The 27446-nt window shown below is 45.7% G+C and overlaps 1 protein-coding gene across 4 annotated transcripts in view; it reads left to right on the forward strand.

Annotated features, from left to right (window-relative positions):
- The window catches only part of Ggt7 (gamma-glutamyltransferase 7), a 28498-nt gene extending 1385 nt beyond the window's left edge, over positions 1–27113 (forward strand). Inside the window, exons 2-15 of one of the 4 annotated variants that reach the window (XM_027421381.2) lie at positions 8212–8447; positions 8684–8835; positions 10011–10128; positions 11419–11486; positions 11698–11771; positions 12082–12278; positions 13730–13817; positions 15492–15619; positions 15797–15885; positions 19355–19504; positions 19623–19740; positions 20430–20567; positions 21655–21754; positions 25681–27099. In XM_027421381.2, the coding sequence (XP_027277182.1) occupies positions 8212–8447; positions 8684–8835; positions 10011–10128; positions 11419–11486; positions 11698–11771; positions 12082–12278; positions 13730–13817; positions 15492–15619; positions 15797–15885; positions 19355–19504; positions 19623–19740; positions 20430–20567; positions 21655–21754; positions 25681–25844 (1820 nt within the window). In that variant the 3' untranslated portion in view covers positions 25845–27099. Of the gene's footprint in view, positions 1–8211; positions 8448–8683; positions 8836–10010; positions 10129–11376; positions 11487–11662; positions 11772–12081; positions 12279–13729; positions 13818–15491; positions 15620–15796; positions 15886–19354; positions 19505–19622; positions 19741–20429; positions 20568–21654; positions 21755–25680 lie in introns of those variants that run through there. The other 3 variants (XM_027421384.2, XM_027421382.2, XM_027421383.2) reach the window with 3 other exon arrangements.
- The last annotated feature ends 333 nt before the right edge of the window (positions 27114–27446 follow it).

The following is a 27446-nucleotide window of genomic DNA, read 5'->3' on the forward strand; positions in this document are numbered from 1 at the left end:
TTGGGGGATTAGCCTTAGTGGTAGAAGGAAGAATGTGGGAAAATATGTGGTGGTGGAACCAGCCATCTGGTCAACCCAGGTTTTCTATTCAGAGATTGAGTAGTGCAGTCCTGACTCATTATATTAAAGTAGGTGTGCCTACCCTGTACTGTTCCTTAGTTTTCTCTTCCAAAAAAGAATGCCCATATGCCCTAAATAACAGATTGGACCATTTAATCTGTCTCCTGATTCCTTGTTAAAGGCATTGCTTTATAAAAACCTAAGGTTATTTATTTGGGAAGTGATGTGATTACTGCATACCTAAGAGGCCTCTAAGGGCAGGAATCATGGCCTTTTTAAAAATTCATCCTGTTGCCAGCATTCAGCCAAGCATTGGGTACTCAATAAATAATTTTTGAATGAATAGATGAAAGAGATTTCAGGATGAAATAATCACAGGGAATGGAGTTCCCAAACCTCAAAAATGCTTTATGGGAGTTCAGTGTAGGCTGTGTCCTGATGTGCAAGGCAATTCAACCGAGAGGGGCTGGGAGTTTAACTCAGTGGCAGAACACTTGCCTAGAAATTCAGCGTAGACCCTGGTTAATTGAGCTCCTGGGAACTTATACCTTATCACAAGGGTATACACCAAAGTTCCCAGGACCTTGCCTTGGAGTGCCTTGCCATCACAACAATATAAGCATTTAGATGCCGTGTCACTTAGGCCTGTTTCCAAGTCCCAAGAGTCTTTTGGTCCAGCTAGACCAGTTTGTTGGCTAATATGACCTTCTATATTCTCAACCTAGTAGTGCCACCTAGTGGCACTGTCCCATCTTCTTAGCCAAGACCTTTGATGTGCCTGGCTAGCCTGTTGCCTGGCACTCTCCAAAATCAAGTGCCAGACTTCCCAAGCAGGACGCAGAGAACAGAGAACTGGATGGTGACCTCTTCAAGGTTAGGGAATGCCTTCGTTCCCTTTCTTCCAAATGGAAGCCATGTTAGCCTTCTCCTAGGCATCAGCCTCTACATGCCAACATTCTATGCCAAAATCGGCATGTCTTCACCACTCTTCCTTTTTGTCCAGGGCCATTCTCAGTGTGTGACACTGCCTTTCAGTAAGTGTCCAAAGTAGGGGCCTGGAAGCCACTTTCAAATCTTTCCCTCTTCTCTTCTCACTTTCAAAATGTGACCTGGTTTTCTATGTCCCTCCCTCCTAAGAAGGTCCACCCTGGCATCACCACTCTAGACCAGCTACTAACCTGTTGTACCTGTGTGACCCCTAAGTCCCTAGCTCTTCTTCACTCTGATGCACTCACCCCAAATACACTCGCCACTCTGCGCTTCCAGTCATGTCACTCCCAAGTTCAGAAATCTTCCCTTAAGAGAGTTCAGGGCCAGGCTAGGCTACCTAGGGAATTCAAGTCCAACCTAGGTTATATTATAACCTGTTTTTTTTTAATATGGAGGAGAAAGAACATTAAATATTTTGACCAGCTACCTTCAGACAGCAATTCCTTGTGCCTCACAAATTCAGGATAATCAAAATTAAACTCACCTTTCTCCTAGAACATACTGGGTTAGTGTTTGTTTAATTGGTTGTTTTGGTTTGGTTTTGTTTGCTTGGGGTTTTATTTGTTTGCTTTGAGTCTGAGTTCTTACTCTGTAGCTCAGGTTGGATTGGAACTCACTATGTAGCTGAGGCTGTCCTGGGAGTTACTATTGTAATCCACACTAGCCCTAAACTGTGGCAACCCTGAGTGCTGCAGCCTCCTGTGTGCTGGTATTGCAAGTTTGAACCACAGTGCCTGTCTCTAATAAACTTTTATCTCTTGGCCCCAAACCAATCTTTTCCCAGTATGTCACTCTTGCTTTTATTAGTGGGATTATTGCCCTGTCATGTACACAGGGCAGGTAGCATGTACTCAAGAAACTCCCCCCCCCATTTTTGATATTTTTCCTCAGTATATAATTTTACTGAATAAATGAGTAACTTGATATGCTGGTTGGATAATTTTAAATAGGTCTAGTTGTGGTGAAGCCATATTATCTTCATCTTAAGTCATTTTATCTCTTTGGAGAAGGTTGGATTTTTGCTTATTTGCATTTTTAAAGATAAGACCTTGGGATAAGATGTATCCCAAGCAAGTTTTGATCTCCTGGATCTTTCTGCCTCTACTTTCCAAGTGTGGGGATCACAGATGTGTGCCACCACACTCACCTAAGTCCTTAGGTTGGTTTTGGGTATTGAAAATAGCTGCAAGTGCCACATAGAGCAATAGAAAGGAGACTATCCAGTGATACAATTTCCATTCTCCTACTTATTTGAGTTATGGCCTTAGACAGGTGGTCCCACTTAGCCTTGGTTTCTTCATCTGTAAAGTGAGCATAGTGGAGCCTAGCTTGTGAAGTCATAAAAATACTTTAATAAGGAAATATATGCAACCCTCCCCCAAAAAAACCAAAAAGTAGTGTATCATCAGAATTGGCTCAGTGGGTAAAGCCCTTGCTGCCCAAGTGTGTGGACCTTAGTTCAGATCTCCAGAACCCATCTAAAAAACTAAGCATGACAGGGCACATTGGTAATTCCAGTGCTTCTACAGTGAGATGGGAGATGGAGCAGGAACCTGGAAACACATGGGCCAGCTAGCCTGTGTACATGGCTGCAAACAAGAGACTCTGTCTTAAGCAAGATGGAAGACTAGGAACAATGGCCAAGACTGTTCTCTAACTTACACACACACTCAAGTGCCTGAAGTTACATACAAGAACATGTATATATGTGCACACACATCAGATACACATGCATCACACACACACACACACACACACACACACACACACACACACACACCTCATACGATAGATAAATAAAAGTTCAAAGCCCCTTCTTGCCCTTCTAATATTTCTCTGGGGCTAGGAGGGCTTTGTATCCACAGAAGATATTTAACAACTGTTTGGTTATGGAATCTGATTTACAGACTGCTGGTGATAATGGTGTGGTTTATATGCAAGCATGATTAACTCAGGGAGACCCCCCAGGAAGATAAATTGTTTTTAAGTATTTTATTATTTTATGTACAGAGGTGTTTTGCTGCCTATCTGTGCACCACATGCATGAAGTACCTGAGGAGGCCAGAAGAGGGCATTGGATCTCCTGGAACTGGAGTCACAGACTCTTGTGAGTCTCCATGTGGGTGCTGGGAATCAAACCCAGGCCCTCTGGAAGAGCAGTCAGTGCTTTTAACCATTGGGCCACCTCTTCAGCCTGACAGGCTTTTTTTTAAAAAAAAAAAAAAAATAAGCTAAAAACAGGGCATCAGGCACACATATGGTACACAGATACACAAGAAGACAAAACATAAAATTACAATAAAATAATTTAAAAGCAAAGGAGTTAAAATCAAATTAAAAATTATTTGCTGATTGTAAAAAAAAAACAAAATAAAATAGTGAGGGGGGAAAGAGTCCCTTTCTCTATTCCTTTTTTTTTTTTTTTTCAATACAGGGTTTCTCTGTGTAACCCTGGCTATCCTAGAACTTGCTCTGTAAACCAGGCTGGCCTCAAACTCACAGAGATTCACCTGCCTCTGCCTCCCAAGTGCTGTGGTTAAAGGTGTGTGCCACTAAGCCTGGCCTATTCTTTTTAAAAAAATGATTTTATTTTTATCTTTAATTATGTGTATGTGTGGGTATCTGTATGTGGGTACAGTGCCCACAGAAGCCAGAGGTGTCTGATCCCCTGGAATTGGAGTTACAGGCAGTTATGAATCACCTAGCATAGGTGATGGGAACTGAACTCCAGTTCTTAGCAAAAACAGCACAAACTCTTAGCTACAGAGCCAGTTATCTAGTCCTACCCTCCAATTCCTTTTGTTGTTTTTGGAGACAGGGTCTTTCTATTAAGAAGCTCTGGCTGTCCTGGAACTCAGTATATAGACCAGGTTAGCCTCCAACTCACAGATCACCTGCCTCTGCTTCCTGAGTGCTAGGACTAAAGGTGTGCACTACTACACCCGCTACCCTCCTGTTCTCTTTCTCCCTCCCTCCCTCCCTCCCTTCCCCATTCCCCCTCTCTTTCTTGGATTTTTTGAGACAGGGCTTCTTTGTATAACAGCCATGGCTGTCCCAGAACTCCCTCTGTAGACCAGGCTGGCCTCGAGCTCACAGAGATCCTCCTGCCTCTGTCTCCAAAGTGCTGGGATTAAAGGTGTGCGCTACCACTGCCTGGCCTACCTCCCAGTTCTTATCTCTGTGAAATTTTTACTTTTTATTACAAAATATATGTGCTTAAATTTTAAAGGAGTATAAATGCTGAAGAGATTGCTCAATCAGAACCCACATAAAAAATCAGGGTATGGTGTCAATGAGAAGGCTCAGTAAGTAAAGGGACTTGATGCCAAGCTTGACATCACGAGTTCAATACCAGGATCCATGTGGTGGAAGAAGATAACCAACTCCTACAAGTTGATCTACACATGTGGGCATGTGTGCACACTTACACTCTCACACATGCATTCACAATGACTATATAAATAAGTAAAAGATGTAACAAAATATTTTTGTTTGTTTTTTCAAGATAGGATTTCTTTGTGTAGCACTGACTGTCCTGGAACTCACTCTGTAGACTAGACTGGCCTTGAACTCACAGTGATCCGTGTACCTCTGTCTCCTGAGTGCTTAAAGGCATGTGCTACCACTGCCTCCTAAATGTAATAAAATAAATGTAATAATAAAATCTTTTTTGTTTAAAGCGAGACATGATGACATGCATGTATAAGCCCAGTGCTAGGAGGCAGATACAGAAGGGTCCCTAGGTTTGATAGACAGCCAGACTTGCCTAATTGGAAAGCTCTAGACCAATGAGACATCATTGGTGATGTGAATGTTTCTGAGATTGTCCTCTGGCTTCCCCACACACTTGCATGCATGTTCATTCTCACACATACTCTTACACATGTGCATGCACACAGAAAGATAAAAATAAAAAGGAATAGGGCTGGTGGTGTGGTTCAGTGGTTAGAGGCATTTGCCATGCAAGCCTGATGACTTGAATTTGATCCACCAAACCCAGAAGAGCCAGATGTGGTGGTTTGCATATCTAGTCCCAAAACTCCTTCTGTAAGATAGGAGGAAGAGACAGGAGAATTGTCTGGAAGCTTGCCTGCCTTCTAGCTTAGGGTGTGAAAAGCAGAAGTAACAAGAAGAGAGGCTCTGCCTCAGCAAGGTGAAAGGAGAGATGTAAACCCAGAAAAGTTGTACTCTGACCGTCGTACCTGCTGTGGTATACACACTCCTCTCTGTCCTCTGTCTATGTCTGCCTCTAATTCTCTGTCTCTCTGTGTGACTCTCTCTTTCATGCACACTAACAATAACCATAACAATAACAATAAAATCATAAACTTTTTTTTTTTAGGAATATAAGTCAGACATGGTGGCTCACACCTGTACTCACAGTACTCAGGAAGCAAAGACAGGCAAATTGCCTCAAGTTGGAAGCCAGCCTAGGCTACTTAAAAAGTTCCAAGTCAGCTAGGGCTGCCTGTCTCACAAACACACACACACACACATACACACACACACACACAAACACACACACACACACACACACACACACACAAAGTAAATAAGAATGTAAGTGTCTTTTCCTGAAAGTGCCCATCATAAATGCATTCTAATAATTCTGCACATATTATTTTATCTATGTATTTGATTTCTTATTTAAATAGAAGATAGAGGTGTGAGTCATGAAGGTTCTTAAACACCAAGTCAAAGACCTTGGGTTTTTATCAAGTAAACATGAAAAATATGACAGTCAAATTTTAATGTCATCACTCAAACATTTAAACTTACAAAGCACTTATTGTGAGTACAGCAATAAGGTGTTAAAGTCATCCTCTCTCCTTGTTCAAAAATGTCTAGAACTTTCTGGACATTGGGGTATGGGTTCAAGGGTAATGGCACCTAGTGGAGAGGACCATGGGATAAGAGGAGGTGTTTGCATCACTGCACGTGCATGTGGAGGCCAGAGTAAGACCCCAGCCCTTTCTCTGTCGCTCTCTACCTTATCCCTTAAGACAGTTTAGCACTGAACCAGCAGCTGGCCTTTCCGGCTAGCCTGCCTGGGGAGCTAGCTGTGACCTCCTGGCTCTGTCTCACGATGCTGGACTTTCAGGTGTGCTTGACCCTACCCAGAACTTTACATGGGTAGAAAAGGAAATGACTTTCTTCATATATCACTGCATGGACTCCTGTGCCTGGCCCATCTGTTAGGGATGTGCTGCACTAGAATGAAGAAGGTGGGGCTCATGACTTGAAGTGACTTGTCCATAAGTGGCTTTCAACTTTCCCTTACCTCCTTTCTTATTCCCTCCAGTCTGTTCTTCACACAGCAGCCAGAGGGATCATTTGAAAACACAAAACAGATGGCATCTTAGTCAGTGTAGTCAGTGTTCTATTGCTGTGAAGAGACTCCATGACCATGGCACTCTTTTTTTTTTTTTTTTTTTTTTTTTTTTTTTTTTTTTTTTTTTTTCCCCTGAGCCAGGGTTTCTCTGTGTAACAGCTCTGGCTGTCCTGGAACTCATTTTGCAGACCAGACTGGCCTTCAAAATTGCAGAGATCTGCTTGGATCATGGCAGCTCTTATAAAAGAAAGCATTTAATCGGGGCTTGCTCACAGTTTGAGAGGGTTAGTCCATTACCATCCTGGCAGGAAGCATGGCAGCACACAGGCAGATGTGGTGCTGGAGAAGTAGCTGAGAGTGCTACGTCCGGATCTGCAGGCAGCAGGAAGAGAGAGCCTCTGGGCTTGTCATGGGTCATTGAAACCTCAAAACCCACCCTCAGTGACACCCTTCCAATAAGGCCACACCTGCTAATCCCTTCAAATAGGGCCATTCCCTGATGACTAAGCATTCAAACATATGAGCCTGTGGGCCATTCTCATTCATACCACCCCAGGTGACTTACCAGTCTTACAACTCTCTAGTGGCCTCTCACCACAGGTCAGGTCCAAGTTCTCAGTGTCCATAGGGCCAGTATACAGGACTAGCCTCCACCCTGATTGGCACCCCCCCTCCCCCTGTCTGCTGCCACACCAGAGCCACCAGACCTCGGTTATTTCTTTCAAATGCAAAGTCACTCCTACATTAGGGCCTTGGAACCTGCTGCTCTCTCTTCCTAGAACATTCTATAGCAAACAAACTCCTTGTTCTCTTCTACTAGTGGCAGCTTCTCTTATCCCTTCATTCTCTGTTCAAAAGTCATTTCCTCAGGCAGCACTTCCCTGATTTCCCTGGTAAGCAGTCCTCCTGAGAGAGAGAGAGAGAGAGAGAGAGAGAGAGAGAGAGAGAGAGAGAGAGAGAGAGAGAGAGAGAGAAAGGGGGTGGGGAGAACATGCACACTCACGCACTGATTCATGGGATCATGTGCAGAGGCCAGAGTAGAACCTTGGATGGTATCCCTTACTGCCTTGGCCTTACCGCCTTGAGACAGTCCCTCACTGAACCGGAAGCTGGCCTTTTCGGGTAGATTGACTGTGGAGCTGGGGCTCAGGATCAGCCTGTCTCTGTTCCACAATGGTATCAGGGGCTTTTTATGTGGGAGCTGAGGCGTTGAATTCGGGTCCTCACGCTTGCAGAGATCTTACCACTGAGCTCTCTTGCAGTGCTCTTACTTTGAGCCAACTCCCCAGCCCCACAAGCTTTATATAATCTCCCCCACAACTTGTTTACTTGTTTTCTTTTCTTCTTCTTGGCTTGAAAATGTCTGCAATTATCTGCTCTAGTGTAGGGCCAGACACACAGTAGGTGCTTGTATCTATCAAATGAATGGGTGCGTGGAGCAAGGCTGGAAGCTAAGTAGTTGGCTTGGTTAGTTGCCTTCCTGTCCTGGAGGCTTTGATATACGACTAGGACAGGATAAAGTTTCCAGGGGAGGCTGAAAACCCTCACACTTCTGGATATTCTTATCCCCGGGTACCAGTCTCATGGCTATTTGCCAGAAGCAGGAATCCCACCTTTCAACTGGCCATTTTGAGGTCTTTTCCCACCTGGGGATTGGCTTCCCGCGAGGGGCGGGTGGTTAGGTGTGTTGGAGTGGAGGAAAACTGAGCACTGCAGGGCAGTGGGGTTTGTGTAATGGGCGGGCCGAGGGGGGCCATATGGAATGCCCCGCCCTGAGGACTGCAGGGCCAGGTAGGAGGCTGCCAGACTGACACCCAGACAACCCACAGACCCGGACTCCTTCCTGAAGTCCGCCCGGCTACAGCGGCTGCCTTCGTCCTCATCCGAGATGGGCAGCCAGGACGGGTCACCACTACGGGAGACACGCAAGGACCCATTCTCAGCTGCAGCAGCCGAGTGCTCCTGCCGCCAGGACGGGCTCACGGTCATCGTCACCGCCTGCCTCACTTTTGCCACGGGTGTCACCGTGGCGCTGGTCATGCAGATCTACTTCGGGGATCCCCAGGTGAGGGGAGCAGGTGGGCAGAAGGGAACTTGGGAGAAGGGGGTGATGGGAATTGGATGGTTAGGTGGTGGGAGCCTGCTAGGAAATGGGAAGGGAAGAGGTGACGTGAGAGAGGAAGGTTCCCAAAGGAAATGGCCGCGAGAATCAAGAAGACATGAAGGCCGAGGTTGTAGGTAAATGGAGGTACTGGAGGGTGGTGGACAGCCCTACTAGCCCACTCTTCTCTTGCCTCCTAGATCTTCCAGCAGGGTGCTGTGGTGACGGATGCCTCCCGTTGCACAGCACTGGGCATGGAGGTGCTCAGTAAACAAGGCTCTTCCGTGGATGCAGCTGTGGCAGCAGCCTTGTGTTTGGGGATCGTGGCTCCACACAGTTCTGGCCTGGGCGGGTAAGGAGCTGGGTAAGGACCCGGTGGAGGCCTGGGTCCCTCAGGCCTACTTCTTGTCTCCTGGTCCATGGGCCTGGCTGCAGGTTTTTCTTGGTTTTGAGCTTAAGGTAGCCCCATACTCCTCGAATTTTCTTGTTCAATACCCAGTTTCAACTCTTTTTCTCCCTGGATGAATTCAGAATAGTAGTACCATATGGAAGAGATGGGGGCGTATTCAGTTTTCACGGTTTTCCACCAGGAGAGAAATATTGTGATGTATAAAATGAGGTGTACAGAGAGCAAGGGGGGGGGGGACATCGATTAAAGCAGTGATGTTCCAGCTTTAGGTTCACAAATCCCTGTGACTCCGATGAAAGCTGTGGACTTTGTCCACAGAAAATACACCCCAGGCTTGGAGTTCTTAAAACCAAGGCTACAAATTGGACACTCAAAAGCCAGACCCAGCACCTAGATTGGTTTGGTTTGCTCATTTTAATGTTTGCTGTTGTTAAAACATCAATAGTTTTCATAAAAATTCAGATTGCTAACCTCTCCGGAACAATCAGGATATTTGGGTGCAGGAAGCCCGTGTGGAGCTGAGCAGAGAGAGAGCTTCCCATGGTGGGTCAGGGTGCTGGCTCCTTTGCTGTTGTTGCAGCCACTTATCTGCCCTGCCGTCCTTATTTTGTTACTTGGCTGCACATATTTAACTGTGCCACCCCCATCTCGGATGTAAATATGCCAGGGAAAAGGAACAAGCTGACAAATATCATTCTCTTCGTAGGACCAATCCTCTGACTCTACCAACAGCATTCCCCTTTTGGCTTCGAACGGTTTATCCTTACATAATCCAGTTCTGAGGGAAAAGGGAGGGGACACCAAGAAGGCAGGTGCAGGAAACTGGCAGGGGTCCAGCTCTGGTCCAGGGTGGGGACAGAACAGCTTGTTCCCCCAGTCTCTGCATTTTTCTTAATCAGGGATTAAAGTCTCCAGTGTCCTGGGTCCCCTACTCCCTTGATTTTACCCTTTGTAGGATGGCTGAGTGTCTGAATTCCTGCTGGGGAGGGGGCTCCAACATCTGACCCAATGTGGCAGACAGCCCACAACCTCACCGCAGGGGATTAAGGGAGTGGTAGTTTAATCTTTCAGAAGGTTGACATGTTCTCTTTGCTTTCCACTTTCTGTGTCTTTCCCAGCGGGGGTGTGATGCTGGTACATGATATCCGACGAAATGAGAGCCACCTGATTGATTTCCGGGAGTCCGCACCAGGGGCTCTCAGGGAAGAGGCCCTGCAGAGGTCCTGGGATACCAAGGTGAGGACCCTGGTGAGAAGAGAGGGCCCGGGGGGGGGGGGGGCGGGACTCCCTACATTGCCTTTTGCTAACCTGAGCATTGGTTTGCTGCATATTTACTATGGCAAAATGAGTCAAGCAAAATGCTCTTAAGCTATATAACGACAGGCTGCTTGCCCTCCCCCCATCTAAAATAACGAACAAGGACCAATTGAGACGGCTCAGTTGGTAATGGCATTTGTCACTAAGCCTGACAACCTAAATTTGATCTCCAGGACCCACAAAGTAAAAGGAGAGGGCCTATTCCTACAAATTGTCCCAGAATCTTCACACACATACCATGGTATATGCACCTACACACACACACACACTAATTAATTAAATATAATTTAAAAATCAAAATAAAATGGATAAGAAAATTGGATGATTAATAACAGATAGCACTGCAATAACATCTTACTTCTCTGGCAGTTTTACCTGTCTGGAAGAAAGTATAAAGCCACCTTTGAATACTGAAATGTCACTCAGTTGTTGCCCTAAACTCACCTATCTCAGCCTGGTGGTGGTGGCATGCGTTTGGTCCCAGCACTTGGGAGGCAGAGGCCGGCAGATATCTGAGTTCAAAGCCAGTCTGGTTTGCAGAGTGAGTTCAAGGACAGCCAGGGCTACACAGAGAAACTGTCTAAAAAACAAACAAACAAACAAACAAACATGAAAACAAACAAAACAGCAACAAACAAACAAAAAACCCTCTGTCTATCTCTCTCTAAGCCTGATGACTATGACTTTCCCAGGCTGTGTCACATTGGGAGAAAAAAATGCTAGAGGCAAATTCACTATTATTGAGAGCAAAGGAAGAAGCAGAGTAACTTGAGAAAGTAGGTGTTTAGTGCCATGACAAAAATCAAACACACCCCTGAGTTATCACAACTCAGATGACTGACGGTGGCATGACGATGGATTGGCTAAACTGAGGTCCTTTGTTAACCATTTAAAAAGACAAGGGTACCCATTACCCAGCATGAACAGAATTTTACCCAGATTGTTTGTGTCCTGCCTCTTAAAATGGTTTGCTGAATTTATTAAATCACTCAAATGTGGGAGACAAAGACCATTCTACATTTGCATATAAGAAGTTAGGGATGAGGGAGAGGTCCCCTCTGGGGAAAGTTTGACCTTCTCCTGGGATACTTGGCCTATGTCTCTCCCCTGTGCCAGCCATTCCTGGCTTGGGGCTCTGCGGAGTTCAGCCCAGCCCCCCCCTTCCAGTGACCTGGTCTCCTCTCTCCCTCGCCTGCCCGCCTCGCCCAGCCTGGGCTCTTGGTGGGGGTTCCTGGAATGGTGAAAGGGCTACATGAAGCTCACCAGCTCTATGGCAGGTAAAGACCCTCCCCTGGGGACCAGGGGCCTCTGCCTACATCCCTCCTTGGGTGGCCTTCTCCTGTTCTCCTGGAGTCTTCCCTTCCCAACTCCCCTTCCTAATATCCCCTTCCCTTGCCAGGGTTCTCCTTCCCAGGAACCCCCCTCCCCCCAGGACCCCTCCTCCTTCCCCCAGGACCTCCTCCACCCCCTGCTCTCCGGCCCCCTCAGGCTGCCCTGGTCCCAAGTCCTGGCCTTCGCAGCAGCTGTGGCCCAAGATGGCTTCAACGTGACCCATGATCTAGGTCAGTGGGGCCTGGAGGTAGGGGGGAAGGTATAAGGTTAATGGGGAGGCCTTTGAGACTTGGGCCCCAAACAAAGGGGTTCTTTTTTCCAGTTTGCTCCTCAGACTTCTTTCCATCTCACCTGGAGACAGCCTCCAGTGAGAGGGTCTGGGAAGAGCCTACGTGTATCCCTGCCCCACTATGACAGGCTTCTGGGGAGCCAGAGCTCTCAGGGCCAGTCACTTAGCCCTCATCCACCCCACCTATTATACATCTCAGCCATCGAGTCCAGTCTTGGCCTTGCCCACCCAGCCTCTCAACCTCCCCCCAGCCCATGCCTTGGCTGAGCAGCTACCTCCCAACGCGTCTGAACGCTTCCTGGAGACTTTCCTGCCATCGGGCCACCCACCTTTGCCTGGTGCCCTGCTGCGACGACCTGATCTAGCTGAGGTACTGGATATACTTGGCGTCTCTGGCCCTGCTGCCTTCTACAATGGTGGCAACCTCACACTGGAGATGGTGGCCGAGGTGAGTGTGACAGTGGAGTATGCCCTGTGGCCCTATGGCAGGGATGCTGTCCTTCCCCTTTTATCTGCTACATAGTTTCTGGCTGTGTGTTTCTCATAAACAAAATTGACCTCTGGAGATAGAAATGAGACCAGTGGTCAGTCATTAAGGGCAAAAAGCATCACCTACTATGTGATATGAAAAACATGGGACAGAGATGCTCTGTCTTGAGAGGGAAGCTGGGCTTCTCAGGGCTGGTGACAGCTGTACAGGAGTCTGGCCTATTTCTTCCCAGGCCTGATGGAAACACAGTATTAGTCTCAGTTGCCCTGGGCCCAAAATCTTCCCTGCTCTGTCTGGGATTTTCCAAGAACTGATGGTAATATTTTTTTCCCTGGGAACTATGGGTCTGAGGAACTTGACATAGGAGGATACCCCCAACTCCAAAGAGGCTTAGTCTAGGGTAATCATAGATTCTGAGAACATTGTCAAAGAAAAGTTCAAGAACACGGTGCACAGGCGGATTGAGTGTACTATGTATTGGGGCACTTATCTAAGCCTCTGTTATATACTGTGGGGATAACATAGGTGTGTCACTCAGTCATGGAGTACATTCTCTGTACCAGGCACTGTGTTTTATTAATCTGCCAGAAACATGACTATGTATTAGCCAAGAAATACAGTGAGTAGTTCACTAAGGGCAGATAAGTCAAAAGTTTTACATACTAGAAAGTGAAAAAAGATTGATAATGGTAATACTAATTTAAAATTGATGTGGGGCCGGAGAAATGGCTCAGTGGTTAAGAACACTGGCCGCTCTTCTAGAGATCCAGGTTTGCGGTCTCAACATCCGCAGGAGCTTGCAACCACCTGTAACTCCGATTCCAGGCGGAATCTGATGCCCTCTTCTGGCCTCCATGGGCACTGCATGCATGTGGTGCACAGACAACCATGCAGACAAAACAGTTAAACACATAAAATAATTTTAAATTGTTTTTAAGAGATTGACAATGCACATGCTGCTAGAGTGGAATGAGAACATTGATTTGTACAAGATGGGTGCATTTGTCAGGAAATAATGCTCAATTATGTTCAATAGGGTCAGTCCTCCCAGGATCGTTCAAAGTTCGAAGTTTTGTAGCAGCCTTACTGTTTAGAGGGGGGGCCATGCTAAGTCTCAACCTAGGGCCTTGAACATACTAAACAAGCACTCTACCACTGAGCTATACCCCCAACTCTGGAGTATATTTAATTGGTTACAGTGAAACGTCAAATTCAGTTTTGATAATTCTGACACACTTGTTATTTCCTCTGCCTCCTTTTTCCTTGGGCTGATGGGATCCCTAAAAGACATGCTGGTGGCTACGGAAGGGACTGAAGTTGTAAACAGTTTATCTGTCTGTGACTGAGACATGTATCATGGGCCATGCCCACATGCTCACAGTGATGGACGGACATTTTCTCCCCTCCAGGCTCAGCATGCAGGGGGTGTCATAACTGAAGAGGACTTTAGCAACTATAGCGCCCTCATGGAGAAGCCTGTGTGTGGCATGTACCGAGGTGACCTCTCCCCCAGCTCCCAAGGGTCCCCACTCAGGAGAAGCTTTCCAGTCCATGGCCACATCTCTTTGGCCTGGAAACTCCTCTCCGTGTCACAGGGGATAAACGGGGGCAGTGAACTCCCTAGGCAGCCAACTGTTGAAACAAGCCAGAGCCAGCCGCCTTCTGAAATAACTATGGGGTCAGTTACCCTAAGTGATTAGGAGGCGGTGGGGGGCATCTAGCCAATGGCTAAGACCTGGAAGTTTGGGGTTCTGAACATGACTTTTCCTTTTGTTTTGTGGGGATTTGTTACTTATATGCTTTTTTTAGTGTTGGGAATTGGGCCTTTCACAGAGGACAAATTCCCCATTACTGAGTTACATCCTGGATGCTTAGGTTTTCTTGGTTTGGGTTCTGTATTGCCTCAACTCTGTCCCTAGCTCGCTTCTCATTGTCCTGTGTTTCCTAAGAATTTGTCAGACCAAAGTCCATCTAAGGGCACATTAAACCCTTAAAGATAACAACAGACTTGTCCCTCATTGACAGGAAAAGACAACTGAGGCCTAAAGAGAGAATGGAACAACCCACCTGACTCAAGAAACCAATCAGAAATTTAGAAAGTCAAGCCTGTGTCATGAATGCAGTTTATATTTGTTGACCCCAAGATGTTAGGTTCTAGGTCCCTCTAGAGTTCTTAGGTTCTCTCCTCTCTAGAAAGGACAGGTTACCCCAAGCCCCAGGTGAGGCTTCCTCCGAGTTCACATTTCCAGGCTCCTGTCTTCCTTATTCCTCAACCAGAGTTAGTAGTATATGATGAAGAGGAAAGAATATAGCTGTGGAGTCAGGAGGGCCTAGATGGGCATCAGCTGTACCATTTGCCCTGAACTTCCCACTCTGAGTCTTGGTTCCCTCCTTACAATGGAGACAATAATGGTGTCTGCATCTCAGGGTGCCTATGAGGACCTGATGAAATACTATAGGAAGTTGCCTTGACCACAGTGGACGCTGAGTACACATGGGGTTCTCTGTTTTTCTTCCCCAGGCTGGGTTGTCTCAGCAGTCCAGGGCCTTGAGTGCTGTAGGTTCACCTGGTCTCTATTCCTGGCCCAGTTGCTTCTTAAGCCTCAGTTTCTGCCCCTGATTCCATGAGTCAGGTAGTTACTGTCAGTGTTCCATGCCGCCAGTGTTGTGGTTATTCTTTTAATGTCCAACCACTGAAAAACAGAGTAGGGAGGGAAGGCTGCTGCTCCCAAGACGTTTCAGGTTGAGAGAAACCATCAGGGCCCTTGAACAGTTCCTGAGCTGTGGGAGGGATTGAAGGAAGTTCATGGCAAACTAGGATTCTGTAGACATTGCTCACCCGTCCCTGCTTTGTCAGTGAGCTGTAATGTGACTCTGAGCAAGACAGATTTAGTATGTTTGCTGCCAACGTGAGTACAACACAGCTCTTAAGTTTTAGTTTCCTGCTATGGCAGAGGAAGCCAAAGCCCAGTACCTCATTTCAAGCTCAGCCCCACCTCTAGCCAGCATGTGAATGAACTTCAATGGGTCCCCTTGCCACTTAGTAGTTTCCTTTCCTCGCCTGATCAGGTCTATCGCTGTGTGTGTAATGGTGGGATGTGCACATAAGATGTGATATATGAAGATGACTTGACCCCTCTCCTGCCATCTGGTCCTTTCCTATCCTTTCAGGCCACCTGGTTCTCAGTCCCCCACCCCCACACACAGGCCCTGCCCTCATCAGTGCTCTCAACATCCTAGAGGGCTTCAACATGACCAGCCTGGTGTCCCGTGAGCAGGCGCTTCACTGGGTGGCAGAGGTAAGGCCCACACTGTTCCACCTTACCTGGATTTGGGAACAAAAGGAATGGGAAAATGGAGTACCTCCTTGGACTAGGGCTAAAACACCTTTGAGTTTTCTTGCACATGAGGATCTCCCAAGTGGGGGTGCTGGGAGGGGCCTGGCAGCCTTTTCCACCTCCCTGCTATGTTTTCAGAGCCTGAAGATTGCATTGGCCCTGGCTAGCAGACTGGGAGATCCTGCCTACGATTCTACCATCACTGAGAGCATGGATGACATGCTCAGGTTTGTCCCGGGACATGACCCTGGGTGCTGCAGAAATCGGGGTAGATATGGGAGAAGGGATCAGGTAAAAAACTAGCAAAGTCTTAAGGCCCTTTCAGCTGAACCCTAACTCAGTGTGACACTAGGTGCCTCTGGCTGCATCACCTCTGTCTGCACAGTGAGTTAGTCAACTGTCTATGAATCCTTTTGGACCTCTGCATGTACCTAATCTGTATGGACACAGCTGTTCTCCACTTTGCGTAGAAAAGGAAAGTCTGAGAGCAACAAAATAGTCTCCGTGCAAATGCTGGAGTTGATGGGACTTTTGAGTGGTTGTATTTTTGCCAGCAGCACAGTGGTGAGATTAGGCTCTGGTCAGACTGTCTCTGTTAGACCTACACATTAACATCTGCTTCTGTTAGGCCTACACATTAACATTTGCTAGCTGTCACTCTGGGAGAGTAATTTAAACTCACTAAGTCTATTTCCACAAGGAGCCTGGCAATATTGTATCCACTCTGCGAGGTTTTCATGACAATAACTTGTAAATAAATAAAAGAATAGCATGTAAAGCATTTAGCACATTAACTGGAACAGTAAATGTGCAATAAATGCAATTTATTATTATTAATTGGCCATAGAGGTAAGAATGGGTTGTTTGACTGCTACTGTACCTGACTTACAGTCAGGGTCCAGGAAAATCAGAAGCTAAAAATATGGTTAATATAAATTTATACTGTTACTCAAATACCACTCTATGTATTAAATTGTGAGCAACTTATAATTTAAAAGCAAAAAGATGCCAGGAGGTGGTGGCACATGTCGTGAATCCCTGCCTCTGGGGAGGCAGAGGCAGGCGGATCTCTGTGAGTTTGAGACCAGCCTGGTCTACAGAGAGAGTTTCAGGACAACCTCCAAAGCCACAGAGAAATCCTGTCTCAAAAAACCAAAACAAAAAACAAACAAAAAAGCAAAAAGATGGGAATCCAGAGGTTTCAGAGAAAGGGATGCATAGTTGCAAATAGCAGGAATAGGTTCAAGAGGTCGCTTGCATAGCATGGTGACTATAGTTAATGACAAGTATTGTATTTTGAAGAATACAGTGTTTGATATTTTCACTACAAAAAAATGATAACTGTGGACTCTCACAGTTGTTAACTAGTGAGATCTGACCAAAACATCATGCTGGTGGCTTATGTCTATAATTCCAGCATTCTGGATGATGAGGCAGGAGAACTGCCATAAATACTGCTGGATCTACACAGTAAGTTACTGAGCTAGGTCATAGGTTGACCTGAGCTACGATGTAAGCTGTTTTGTAGGAAATACATCTAATTGTACCTGTCAGTTTAAAACTATGGAGCCAGGGGAGATAGCTCAGTGGGAAAAATAACTTTCAGCACAAATGTGGGGACCTGAATTTGAATCCCCAGAACCCATATAAAAACCTGCTTCTGTTAGGCCTACACATTAGGCCTACTGTTAGGCCAGCATGGGTGTCTGTAATTCTAGTAGCCTCTTGAGGTGGGGATAGAATTCCCAAAAGCCAGCCTGGTATACATAATGGGAAAAGCCCGCTCAAAGTGAACAGCAAGGATAGATGGATGTCCGTGATTGTTTTCTGATCTCCACATGTTCATCATGTCATGTGTGCATCATGGCAGATTTGTGCCCTCACACACACACATGCACACACTATAGCAAAAGTTAATATCGTGCTGGGTATGGTGACATACACTTTTAACTCCAGTATTCTGGAGACAGAGGCAGACAGATCTCTGAATTTAAGGCCAACCTAGTCTACCTAGTGAGTACCAGGTCTGCCAGGGCTAGAAAGAAAGATCCTGTGTCAAAAAAAAAAAAAAAAAAAAAAAAAAAAAAAACAGAAACAAAAGTTAGTATCATTTATCCAAACAAGGCTAAAATAAGAGCAATGAAAGCTAATGAACATCAAAGCATCCAGGACAAAGTGTGAAAACTAAGCCTCTCCCACCCTCCCAAAGCTCTGTAGCTCACTCTGTGTGGTCATCAGCATTTTGGATTGAAAACCGAGTGAATGTCTTTGGTAGTCCTAGCTAACTTACCATTCCCTAATCACTACAAAACACCCAACACACAAGTTATTAGCAGTAATAATGGAGAACTCCTCAGTTGGGCTTTAAGCATGGAAAACTTCAGCTCTAAAACATGCCTGCATTTACATGAAACATATACAACTATTTCTGCTAGTAAATAGCAGAGGGCTTACTGTGTTTTCTTTGCCTTGAAAACAGAAAACCTACTAACAAAGATCCTCTCCTCCTCCTCTTGGGACAGAATCTTGCTATATAGCCAAGCCTGGCCTGGAATTCTACACAGTCTAGTTCTTAAAAATGACTTAAAACTGACCTAGCACTTAAAAATCTTTCACTTCTACCCCCTAAGATTACAATCATTCATCAACACTTCTGGCTTCTAACTAAACTTTTTATTTTCCTTTATTAATTTTTTAAAAGTTTTATGTGCATTGGTATTTGGCCTACATGTATATCTATGTGAGGGTGTCGGATCCCCTGAAACTAGAGTTACAAATAGTTATGAGCTGCCATGTGGGTGCTGGGAATTACTCTTAACTACTGAGCCATCCCTCCAGCCCCCTAACTAAACAGGGGTTGGGTTTTTTTTTGGTTTTGTTTTTTCGTTTGCTTGTTAGTTTGATTGGTTGGTTTTTCTATTGGTTGGTTTTTCTAGACAGAGTTTCTCTGTGTACCAGCCCTGGCTGTCCTGAAACTCACTTTGTAGACCAGGCTGGCCTCAAACTCACAGAGATCTACCTGTCTGCCTCCTAAGTGCTGGGATTAAAGGTGTGCATCACCACCACCTGGCTTAACTAAACATTTTTTAAAACTTTATTTTATTTATTTAATGATGATGATGACGTGTGGTATGTGTATGCATGTGGGCCATATATTTGCCCTTGTGTGTGTGGAGAGGTTAGAAGACAACTTTATGGAGTCAGTTCTCCCCATCTACCTTAGTGTGAGTCCTGGGGATTAAACTGGGGTTGCCAGGCTTGTACAGAAAGCACCTTTACCCACTGAGCTATCTCATGGGCCCCATCTAACTAAACTCTTAATGAACTTTAGTTCCAAACTACAAACATTAGACCAAATCAATCAAGCTTGTTTATTCCAAACAAATATCTCAGAGCATCCACTGGACCCCAGACATTTTCATAGAAAGGAATAGAGCCAAATAACTGCGACTCTTGATTAGAAAATAAGTAAAATAAAAGGCTGGCTCTAGACTCTGAATAACACCTAAATAAATCGGTTCAGTTTCATAGTTATTTTCTGGGAGTTTCCTATGTGTTAGCAGTGTGATCTACCATTGTAGACTTAATATTCCGGTAAAGAAGGCAGACTTAACTAAGTATTCACACAAACATCACAGACAGGTGGGATGTAATAAAAGTTGTTGTATGCTCATTCATCTACCACCCACTTTGCAGCAAGGTGGAGGCCGCCAACTTCCGGGGCCACATCAGTGACTCTCAGGCAGCCCCTGCCCCACTCCTTCCTGTCTATGAGCTGGATGGGGCTCCCACAGCTGCCCAGGTGCTGATCATGGGTCCTGATGACTTCATTGTGGCCATGGTCAGGTATGTCAGCTCAGGCTTAGAACCAATGACAATAAATCATTCCAAGCAGGATGGAAGTGGGCTGGGTGACAGGGAAGGCAGCCACAGGGCCCATTCATCCTTTCTTCTGCCCACCCAGCTCCCTGAACCGGCCTTTTGGTAGTGGCCTCATCACTCCTTCTGGGATCCTACTCAACAGCCAGATGTTGGACTTCTCCTGGCCCAACAGGACTGCTAACCACTCTGCACCCAGCCTGGTAGGCTCTTCTCTACTCTCCCAGGGACCTTGAGGCTAGGTAGCACCATGGGTCTTTCTTCCCCCCTATTTCCTTTAAGAACTTCATCCCTGTCCCTGCTAAATGTGGAGCATGGAGGCTGGTAGGTCTAAGGAATCCTTGTGCCGTTCTGTCATGAGCTTAGTGTGACTAGAGAAAGTCTTGCCTCCTCTCTGGGCAATGAGACCATTGATCCCCATTTAGTGCTTGGGCTCTTTCTAGCACTAGAGGTATATGCTGGGCTAATGGTGCTCAAATCTGTGACTGGACACCAAAGAGGGGCCAGGAGGAAGAACTTAGGCATATCTGTCCACTTGGAGACCAGCACTTCTACTCTGGCAAGCTTCCTATAGGGCAAAGACACAGAGGTGGTCCAATGGGAATCCTACTGTCCCCATTACCATTTTTCTACACTCCGTCTTTCCCCTTCCATCCATACCCGCCCCATAGCTCAATGGTTCCAAGTCTCTTGCTCTTACCACTCTAGTCTTCCAGGAACACTTCCTCTTTCACAGACAGCACATTGTTGCTAGGAAGGGACCTATCTCCCAGGAGCTGAACCTGTGGACCATATATGAGAAAAGCAGTGGGCATGAATGGTGGTGAACTGGTTCCTTCCCTGTGTTGCTCCACGCTACATCTCCCTTTTCATCTCTGCCCTCTGGCAACAGGAGAACTCAGTACAGCCAGGGAAACGGCCCCTCTCCTTCCTGCTGCCCACTGTAGTCCGACCAGCAGAGGGGCTCTGCGGGACCTACCTTGCACTGGGGGCCAACGGAGCTGCCCGAGGCCTCAGTGGCCTGACCCAGGTGAGATTTACTCTGTTAGAAATATTTTGTAGTCAGGAGCCAGGTCTGCAGGTGCCCCACATTATCTCTGGGTTGTTTTCCATCTTTTTCCCAGCAATCACAAGCTGTATTACATTGTACCAGGCCTGTGTTGGGGACAATGTTCTGGGATTGGGCTTCAAAGTGAAAATGGGGCCCTGGAGACCTCTGTCTCCATGAGATTTCGGGGAAATTGCAGGGCAAGTAGAATTCAGAAGTAATTTAACATCTGGACTGCCTGTGTTCTGTAAGCCTCAAGTCCCATCATCCCCTGCTCTTATCTTAATAGACCACTCTGTGGGGTCTTATTTTGAAAGGAAGGTCCTGCTACTCCCCAGAATACCTCAAGACAGTTCCAAGAGTGCCTTGAGCAACTGGCACACACCAGGCTCATAATTTTGACAGGTGATGCACTATAACTCTGGAATTAGATTCCCCTGAGTTCCAACCCAAATGCTTCCAATGTTCAGCTATGTGATGCTGGGGGAATCACGTAACCTCTTCTGAACCTTAGTACCCTCACCTGTGAAGTAGAGGTAACAACAACTAACATCATAGAGTCCTTACTAGGTGCTAGGCACTGTAATGTATGTGTTGACCAATTTCACCAACTCTGGGAGGAATGACTGTTTTGATTTTACAGGTAAGGAAACTGAAGCTCAGACTGGTTAAGAATTTGGCTCAAGCTCATTTAACTAGTAGCATTGGGTAGGAAGTTCAGAATCTTTCCAACCCCTAACCATTAAGCTGAAACTACCTATATTGAATACTAAATCACGCTGTTAACCCTGCCTTCTCCAGAGAAAAGGAAGCCCTTGGCTAGATTATAGAAGACTAATGCTAGTAGTACCTCTTCTTTCAACTCTAAAAAGGAGTTGCATGGCTCTCAATTTCCTCCTCTGTAAAATGGGGACAGTTATCATAGGTTTCCAGGGCTGTTGGAAGAGTTAGATGACACATCAAGTGTGAGCTTTTTAAAGACTAAAGAGTTTGGACTGAGGATGAGAGCTATGAAGTCTTGAACCTTTGTCCCCAGAGAAGCTGATGTTTTTGCTCTGTTTTCCCACAGGTTCTACTGAATGTCCTAACATTGAACCGAAACCTAAGTGACAGCCTGGCCCGAGGACGCCTCCACCCAGACCTGCAGTCCAACCTCCTGCAGGTGGACAGTAAGTGCAGAGCAAATTCCTAAGGATGGGCACAGGGATTGGTGGAGAAGGGCTATCCCAAAGCTTCTCCTGCCTTGACCAGCACTAACTTCCTTTTTGTGAAGTTATTTTTTTTGGGGGGGGGTCCCCTGACAAATTCTATAGGGCTAATGTAAGATCTGAAGCCTGGAACCATCTTGGCATTTCCTGACTTTGTGACATTAGGAAATCCATGCCTCAACTCTTGAGACTTCACTTTCTCCTGCATAAAATGAGATAATAGCTGTTTTATGCAAACCTCCATTCAGTGGTGTATGATGAAGACCTTGTATGTGCCAAGCATCATCCCAGCTTCAGGGATTTACAGGCAGACAGAAAAACAATCAGAGAAATGTGAGCTAGCAAGAGAAAAGTTTGGCGCAGAGTCAGAGCAGGATGATATAATTGGACCTACAGGGATCGTGGAAGGCTTCTCTTTGGTGGCATCTAAGCTGAGATCTGAAGAGTGAGAAAGTCCCTACCATGCCAAAAACTGGGGCAGAGCTTTGTAGACTAAGAACAAGTGCAGAGAACTCAGAGCAAAATTGGGCTTCGTGTTTTTTAAGAAATAAAAGAGACCAAGGTGAATGGGGATATATGCTAAGATCAAAGAGGAGGGCAGGGACCAGATCATGAACCTCAGCGGTTTATGGTAAGGAGATAGAGTTGCCCCTAACAACAAAAGCTTAATTTTGGGTACGGTTTAGTTTTATAAATAGGAAAACATTGCATTTTTGAGTAGTTATTACAATCAATCTGCTTGTTCCAAGAAGATCCAGAAGTGATGGAGGCAGCCCTTGCTTAGTCAGTACCATCACTTTTTTGCAGACAGAGAAGCTCATGGAGGGTATAAACTGGTTAGAAATAACTGGTTAGAGACTGGTTAGAAACTGGTTATAAACAACTGGTTATAAACTAGTTAGAAATCTACCAGGGGGTAGCTCTGGGAGGCTTCACAGAGGAGGTGGTAACTGACTGGATTAGGAGTGGGAATTGGGCAGGAAGTGACAAATGGCTTTTTGGACAGGAGGAACAATCTGTGAAAAACCCAGAAAGAACAGTGTGGGAAAACATCAGTAAGACCAGCTGTTTCCCAGGCTTCTGAGTTTACCTAGCTAGTACCTTTGCTACTTCGCAAATGCTACATCACCCTGAACATAATCTCACAGATGAACTTATTTTTTAATGCTACATCACCCTGAACATAATCTCACAGATGAACTTATTTTTTAATGACTTACTTATTTATATTTTCTGTGCATTTGTGTTTTGTCTGTATGAGGGTGTCAAATCCCCTGGAGTTGGAATTATAGACAGTTGTGAGCTGCCATGTTGGTGCTGGGATTGAACCTGGGTCCTTGGGAAGAGTGGCCAGTGCTCTTAACCACTGAAGCATCTCTCCAGCAACCCCTCATTTTAAAACTAAGTATAGTTTGAACATAAACCTAAATCACAAACAGGAAAATTATATCACTTGCAACATACAGACGATGAATAGTTACTTAAAAGTCAAATATGTTGAGGTTATTGTTAGGTGGTTCTGTCTACAGAAGGCCTGGAGGATCACTCTCATTGTATAAGAGTTCAGAAAATGTTAGATACCAGCCTGAAACTTGATACTTGCCATAATCAAAAGGATGAAAAGTAAACCACAAAGGAAATAGATTTCTGATGTGATAACTTAATGATACTCAGTAAAATGGAGTTTTTAGTGGCCATACATGGTGGTGCATGCCTTTAATGCTAGCACCCAGGAAGCAGAAGTTGGTGGTTCTCTGTGAGTTTGAGGCCAGCCTGATTTACATAGTGAGTTCCAGGACAGCCAGAGCTATATAATAGAGAGACTCTGTCTCAAAAAATAAACAAACAAATAAATAAAACAATAATGCCTTTTCTTAAGAACCACCTAAAATCATTCTGTTTGAGAACATAAGAAGACCAAATCTTTGCAAAGGAGTAAGGGAAGTGACATAAACTAGGCTTTCGTTGAGGTCTATGTTAAGAAGCACTCAGCTGGAGACAGACGTATGGCCTGATTTGCTTTAGGTAGGGGAGGTGGATTGAAGAGAGAACATAAGTCTAGATACAAACATGGGATATGGCTCAGGGCAGGAGATGATGAAAACCTCAACTCAACCCAGAGGTTAAGCAACTACAATCTTGCAAATATAGACTTAATTTTTACAATGTGCTGACCTTCTCTAAGCACTAGGAAGCAATCACAAACAAGCCAACCTGCTTTTTAAAACTTGAAATTAAGAAAATACAGTTAATCAGTTGAAACAGTAGTAAATACTTTTGGGGAAAAGCAGGGAGTGCTAGGTGCGGTGGTGTGTACCTTTAATTCCAGCACATGAGAGATAGAAGCAGGCAGCTCTCTGTGAGTTCAAGGCCAGCCTGGTCCATATAGCAACTTCTAAACCAGCAAAGGATACACCGTGAGACTGTCTCAAACAAAACAAACTAGCATGATATGACTAGGGAGGTAGCACCATTGGTAAAGTGCTTGCTCAAAGTACGTGAGGCTCTAGGTTCTAGTCCAGCACCATATTAAACTGGACCTTGTGGTGCTTGCCCTGAATCCCAGCACTCAGAAGTAGAGGCAGAAGGATCAGAAGTTCAAGGTCATCTCAACTAGTAGGAACCTAGGGAGTCTGAGGTCAGCCAGGGCTACATGAGACACCTATTTCAAAAGGAAAGAAGGAAGGGAGGGAGGGCGGGAGGGAGGAAAGAAGGAAGGAAGGAGGGAGGGAGGGAGGGAGGGAGGAGGAAGGAAGGAAGGAAGGAAGGAAGGAAGGAAGGAAGGAAGGAAGGAAGGAAGGAAAGGAAGCAGGATAAACCTGGCAGATACTGATATTCTAGATAATAGGGAAATTCTTGAAGAGGTGCCTTTGGCCAAGGACAGGAATGAAGTAAAGGAGCCAGCTTCGTGACTCTCCAGGGTAAGCATTCCAAGATGAAGCAGTAGCAGGTACAAAGGCCTTGTACTTAAGAGACAGCAAGGGTGCTAGTATGGCTGGAACAGAGTTAAGCAAGGTGGAGAATAGAAGGAACTCAGGAGAAGATTTTAAAGAGGGACTGGGGTTCCAGCTGACAGTGGGCCCTAGAGGTGGACATTGAATTTTATTTTAAGACCTATCAGAGCTGTTGGAGGGTTTTGAGTGGGAGAAGGATAGCTTTGGCTAGTGTGTGTAGCTGTAAAGAAGGCAAGACTGGGTGAACGAACGAATGAACATTAAGTCGGCCGTTCAGTAACCCTCATAAGCAGTGGTGGCACTTGGAGATAGAGTTCAGGTCTTTTGCCATTATTAAGAATGACTGCTGAAGCCAGACAGTGGTGACGATGCACACCTTTAGTCCCAGCACTCGGGAAGCAGAGACAGGAGGATCTCTGTGAGTTTGAGGCCAGCCTGGTCTACAAATCAAGTTCCAGGACAGACAAAGCTACACAGAGAAACCCTGTCTTGAAAAACAAACAAACAATAAAAGAATGACTGCTAAGGCTAGGCAGTGGTGGCGCACGCCTTTAGTCCCAGCACTCAGAAGGCAGAGGCAGGTGGATCTCTGTGAGTTTGAGGCCAACCTACTCTACATAGCAAATTTCAGACAGCTAGAACTACATAATAGAGAAACCCTGTCTGGAAAAAAACAAAACCCCCAAAACAAACAAACAGAAGAACGATTGCTTATCATGGATCCCTGGATGTGTGCAAGACTCCAAGCTCAGTCCTTTTTATGCATTATTTCCTTTAGTCCCTGCAACAACTTTATGTGGTAGGTTGTCCACAATCCTCCATTTTGTCCGTGAGGATGCAAATTCACAAAATTCCTGCTGTTAAAGTGAAACCTGATGGTGAGGTTCCTAAATCAGTACTCTAAGTGCATGTTGCCATGGGGATGATTTTCAGGTGAGTTCACCGAGGAAGAGATTGAATTCCTGGAAGCCAGGGGTCACCATGTGGAGAAGGTAGATGTCTTATCTTGGGTCCACGGCAGTCGGAGAACCAACAACTTCATCATCGGTGTGAAGGACCCTCGGAGTCCAGACGCAGCTGGAGCCACCGTCCTGTAGAGCATTGGGGTGGGCGGGATCTCTGTTCTCCGCCTTTGCATGTTCCCAGAGTCCCTCTTTCTCCCAGGTTTGGTCTCAGGGGGACCCCATGGATGCCTCAGATCAGGGGCCAGAGGGGATGCTTAGCAAACCCTATCCCAGAGTAACTGGAAAATTCTCCAACTGAAGGCCTTTGGTGGTAATGGTGACGTCAGTGTCCATGACCAGGCAGGCAGGACCTTGAGGAGTCAGATTGTCTGTCTGTCTCTTCTCCTATCTCAGCCATGCTGCCCTTGAGCTTAGGGATGTGCTTGTAAACCCTTCTCAAGGGTCTCACAACCCCAACACCTTCAGACTGGTCTGATCTAGGCCTTGTCTTCCAGCTCCCTTTTCCTGTACCTGGCCCCATTTCTTAAGTGACTAGGATTTTTTTAAATAGGCCATCATAGGGAGAGGTAATCCTCCCCGTCCACCAGGTTAAGGCAGGGGCCTTGCACTTGAAGGTCCCCAGGCAGTCGGGTAGGGGTGGGGGTGGGTATCAGCTCAGGGGCTTCCATTTGCAAAGGGGAATTAAAGAAAGAATATTGCTTAACCATGACTCTGGCTTGATCTCTGTCTAAATGATGTTGTAATTGCTTTTTCATTGCTTTGATAGAACACCTGACAAGATGCAACTTTAGAGAGAAAAGATTTAACTTGGCTTGCAGTTTGAGAGGATCTGGTCCCTCAAGCAAAGACACCATGGCAACAGAACAGCTCCAAGCTATGACAGGGAAACTTGCTTACACCTAAGGGAGACCAGGAAATAGAGATAACATCAGGATAAGGGTGTCAGTAATTAAATCTCAAGCCTTATTCTCTAGAGACCCTCTTCCTCCAGCTAGGTCCTCCTCAGGGGTTCTATAACCTCCAAAAATGTCAAAGCATGCCCACCTAAGGACCAAATGCTCAAACATGTGGGGTTGGGAATGAGAGAGGAAACCTTGGCTCACCCCATCTCAGAAGCCTGTGACAACAAGGACAACCTGAAATCAACTTTCAGGGGTTGTGTTTCCAAAACTTGTGCTAGTAATAAAAAATAATAACTTCATTGTAGATATCTATCAAGCATTTAATGCTAAGTGCTTTATGAGAATAATCTTACCTAATCTTTGTCACAAACCTCATGAGTTAGGTACAAATACTATTGTCACCTTATTGATGGGGATATGGGCAAACAGTCATGTAAAGGACTTGTCCAAAGTTTCTTACCTATTAAACAGAAGAACTTGGTTGGGTTCAGTCTCAGGATGTCTGACTCTACAACTCGTTTTCTTAACCTGTTTCACAACTACTAGGTGAGTTGTTTGCTATGAACAATATTTCACATAACAGACAAGTATCTTTCATAGATAATGCCATTTGTACTTCCTGTCTTAGTTATTTTCTATTGCTGTGATAAAAACACCATGTTCAAGACAACTTAAAGAGTTTAACTGGGGGGCTGGAGAGATGGCTCAGTGGTTAAGAGCACCCACTGCTCTTCCAGAGGTCCTGAGTTCAATTCCCAGCAACCACATGGTGGCTCACAACATCTATAATGAGACATGGTGCCCTCCTCTGGTGTGCAGATATACATGGAAG

Source organism: Cricetulus griseus, chromosome 6 (assembly GCF_003668045.3).
Source record: "Cricetulus griseus strain 17A/GY chromosome 6, alternate assembly CriGri-PICRH-1.0, whole genome shotgun sequence".
In the NCBI taxonomy this organism is placed as follows: Eukaryota; Metazoa; Chordata; class Mammalia; order Rodentia; family Cricetidae; genus Cricetulus; species Cricetulus griseus.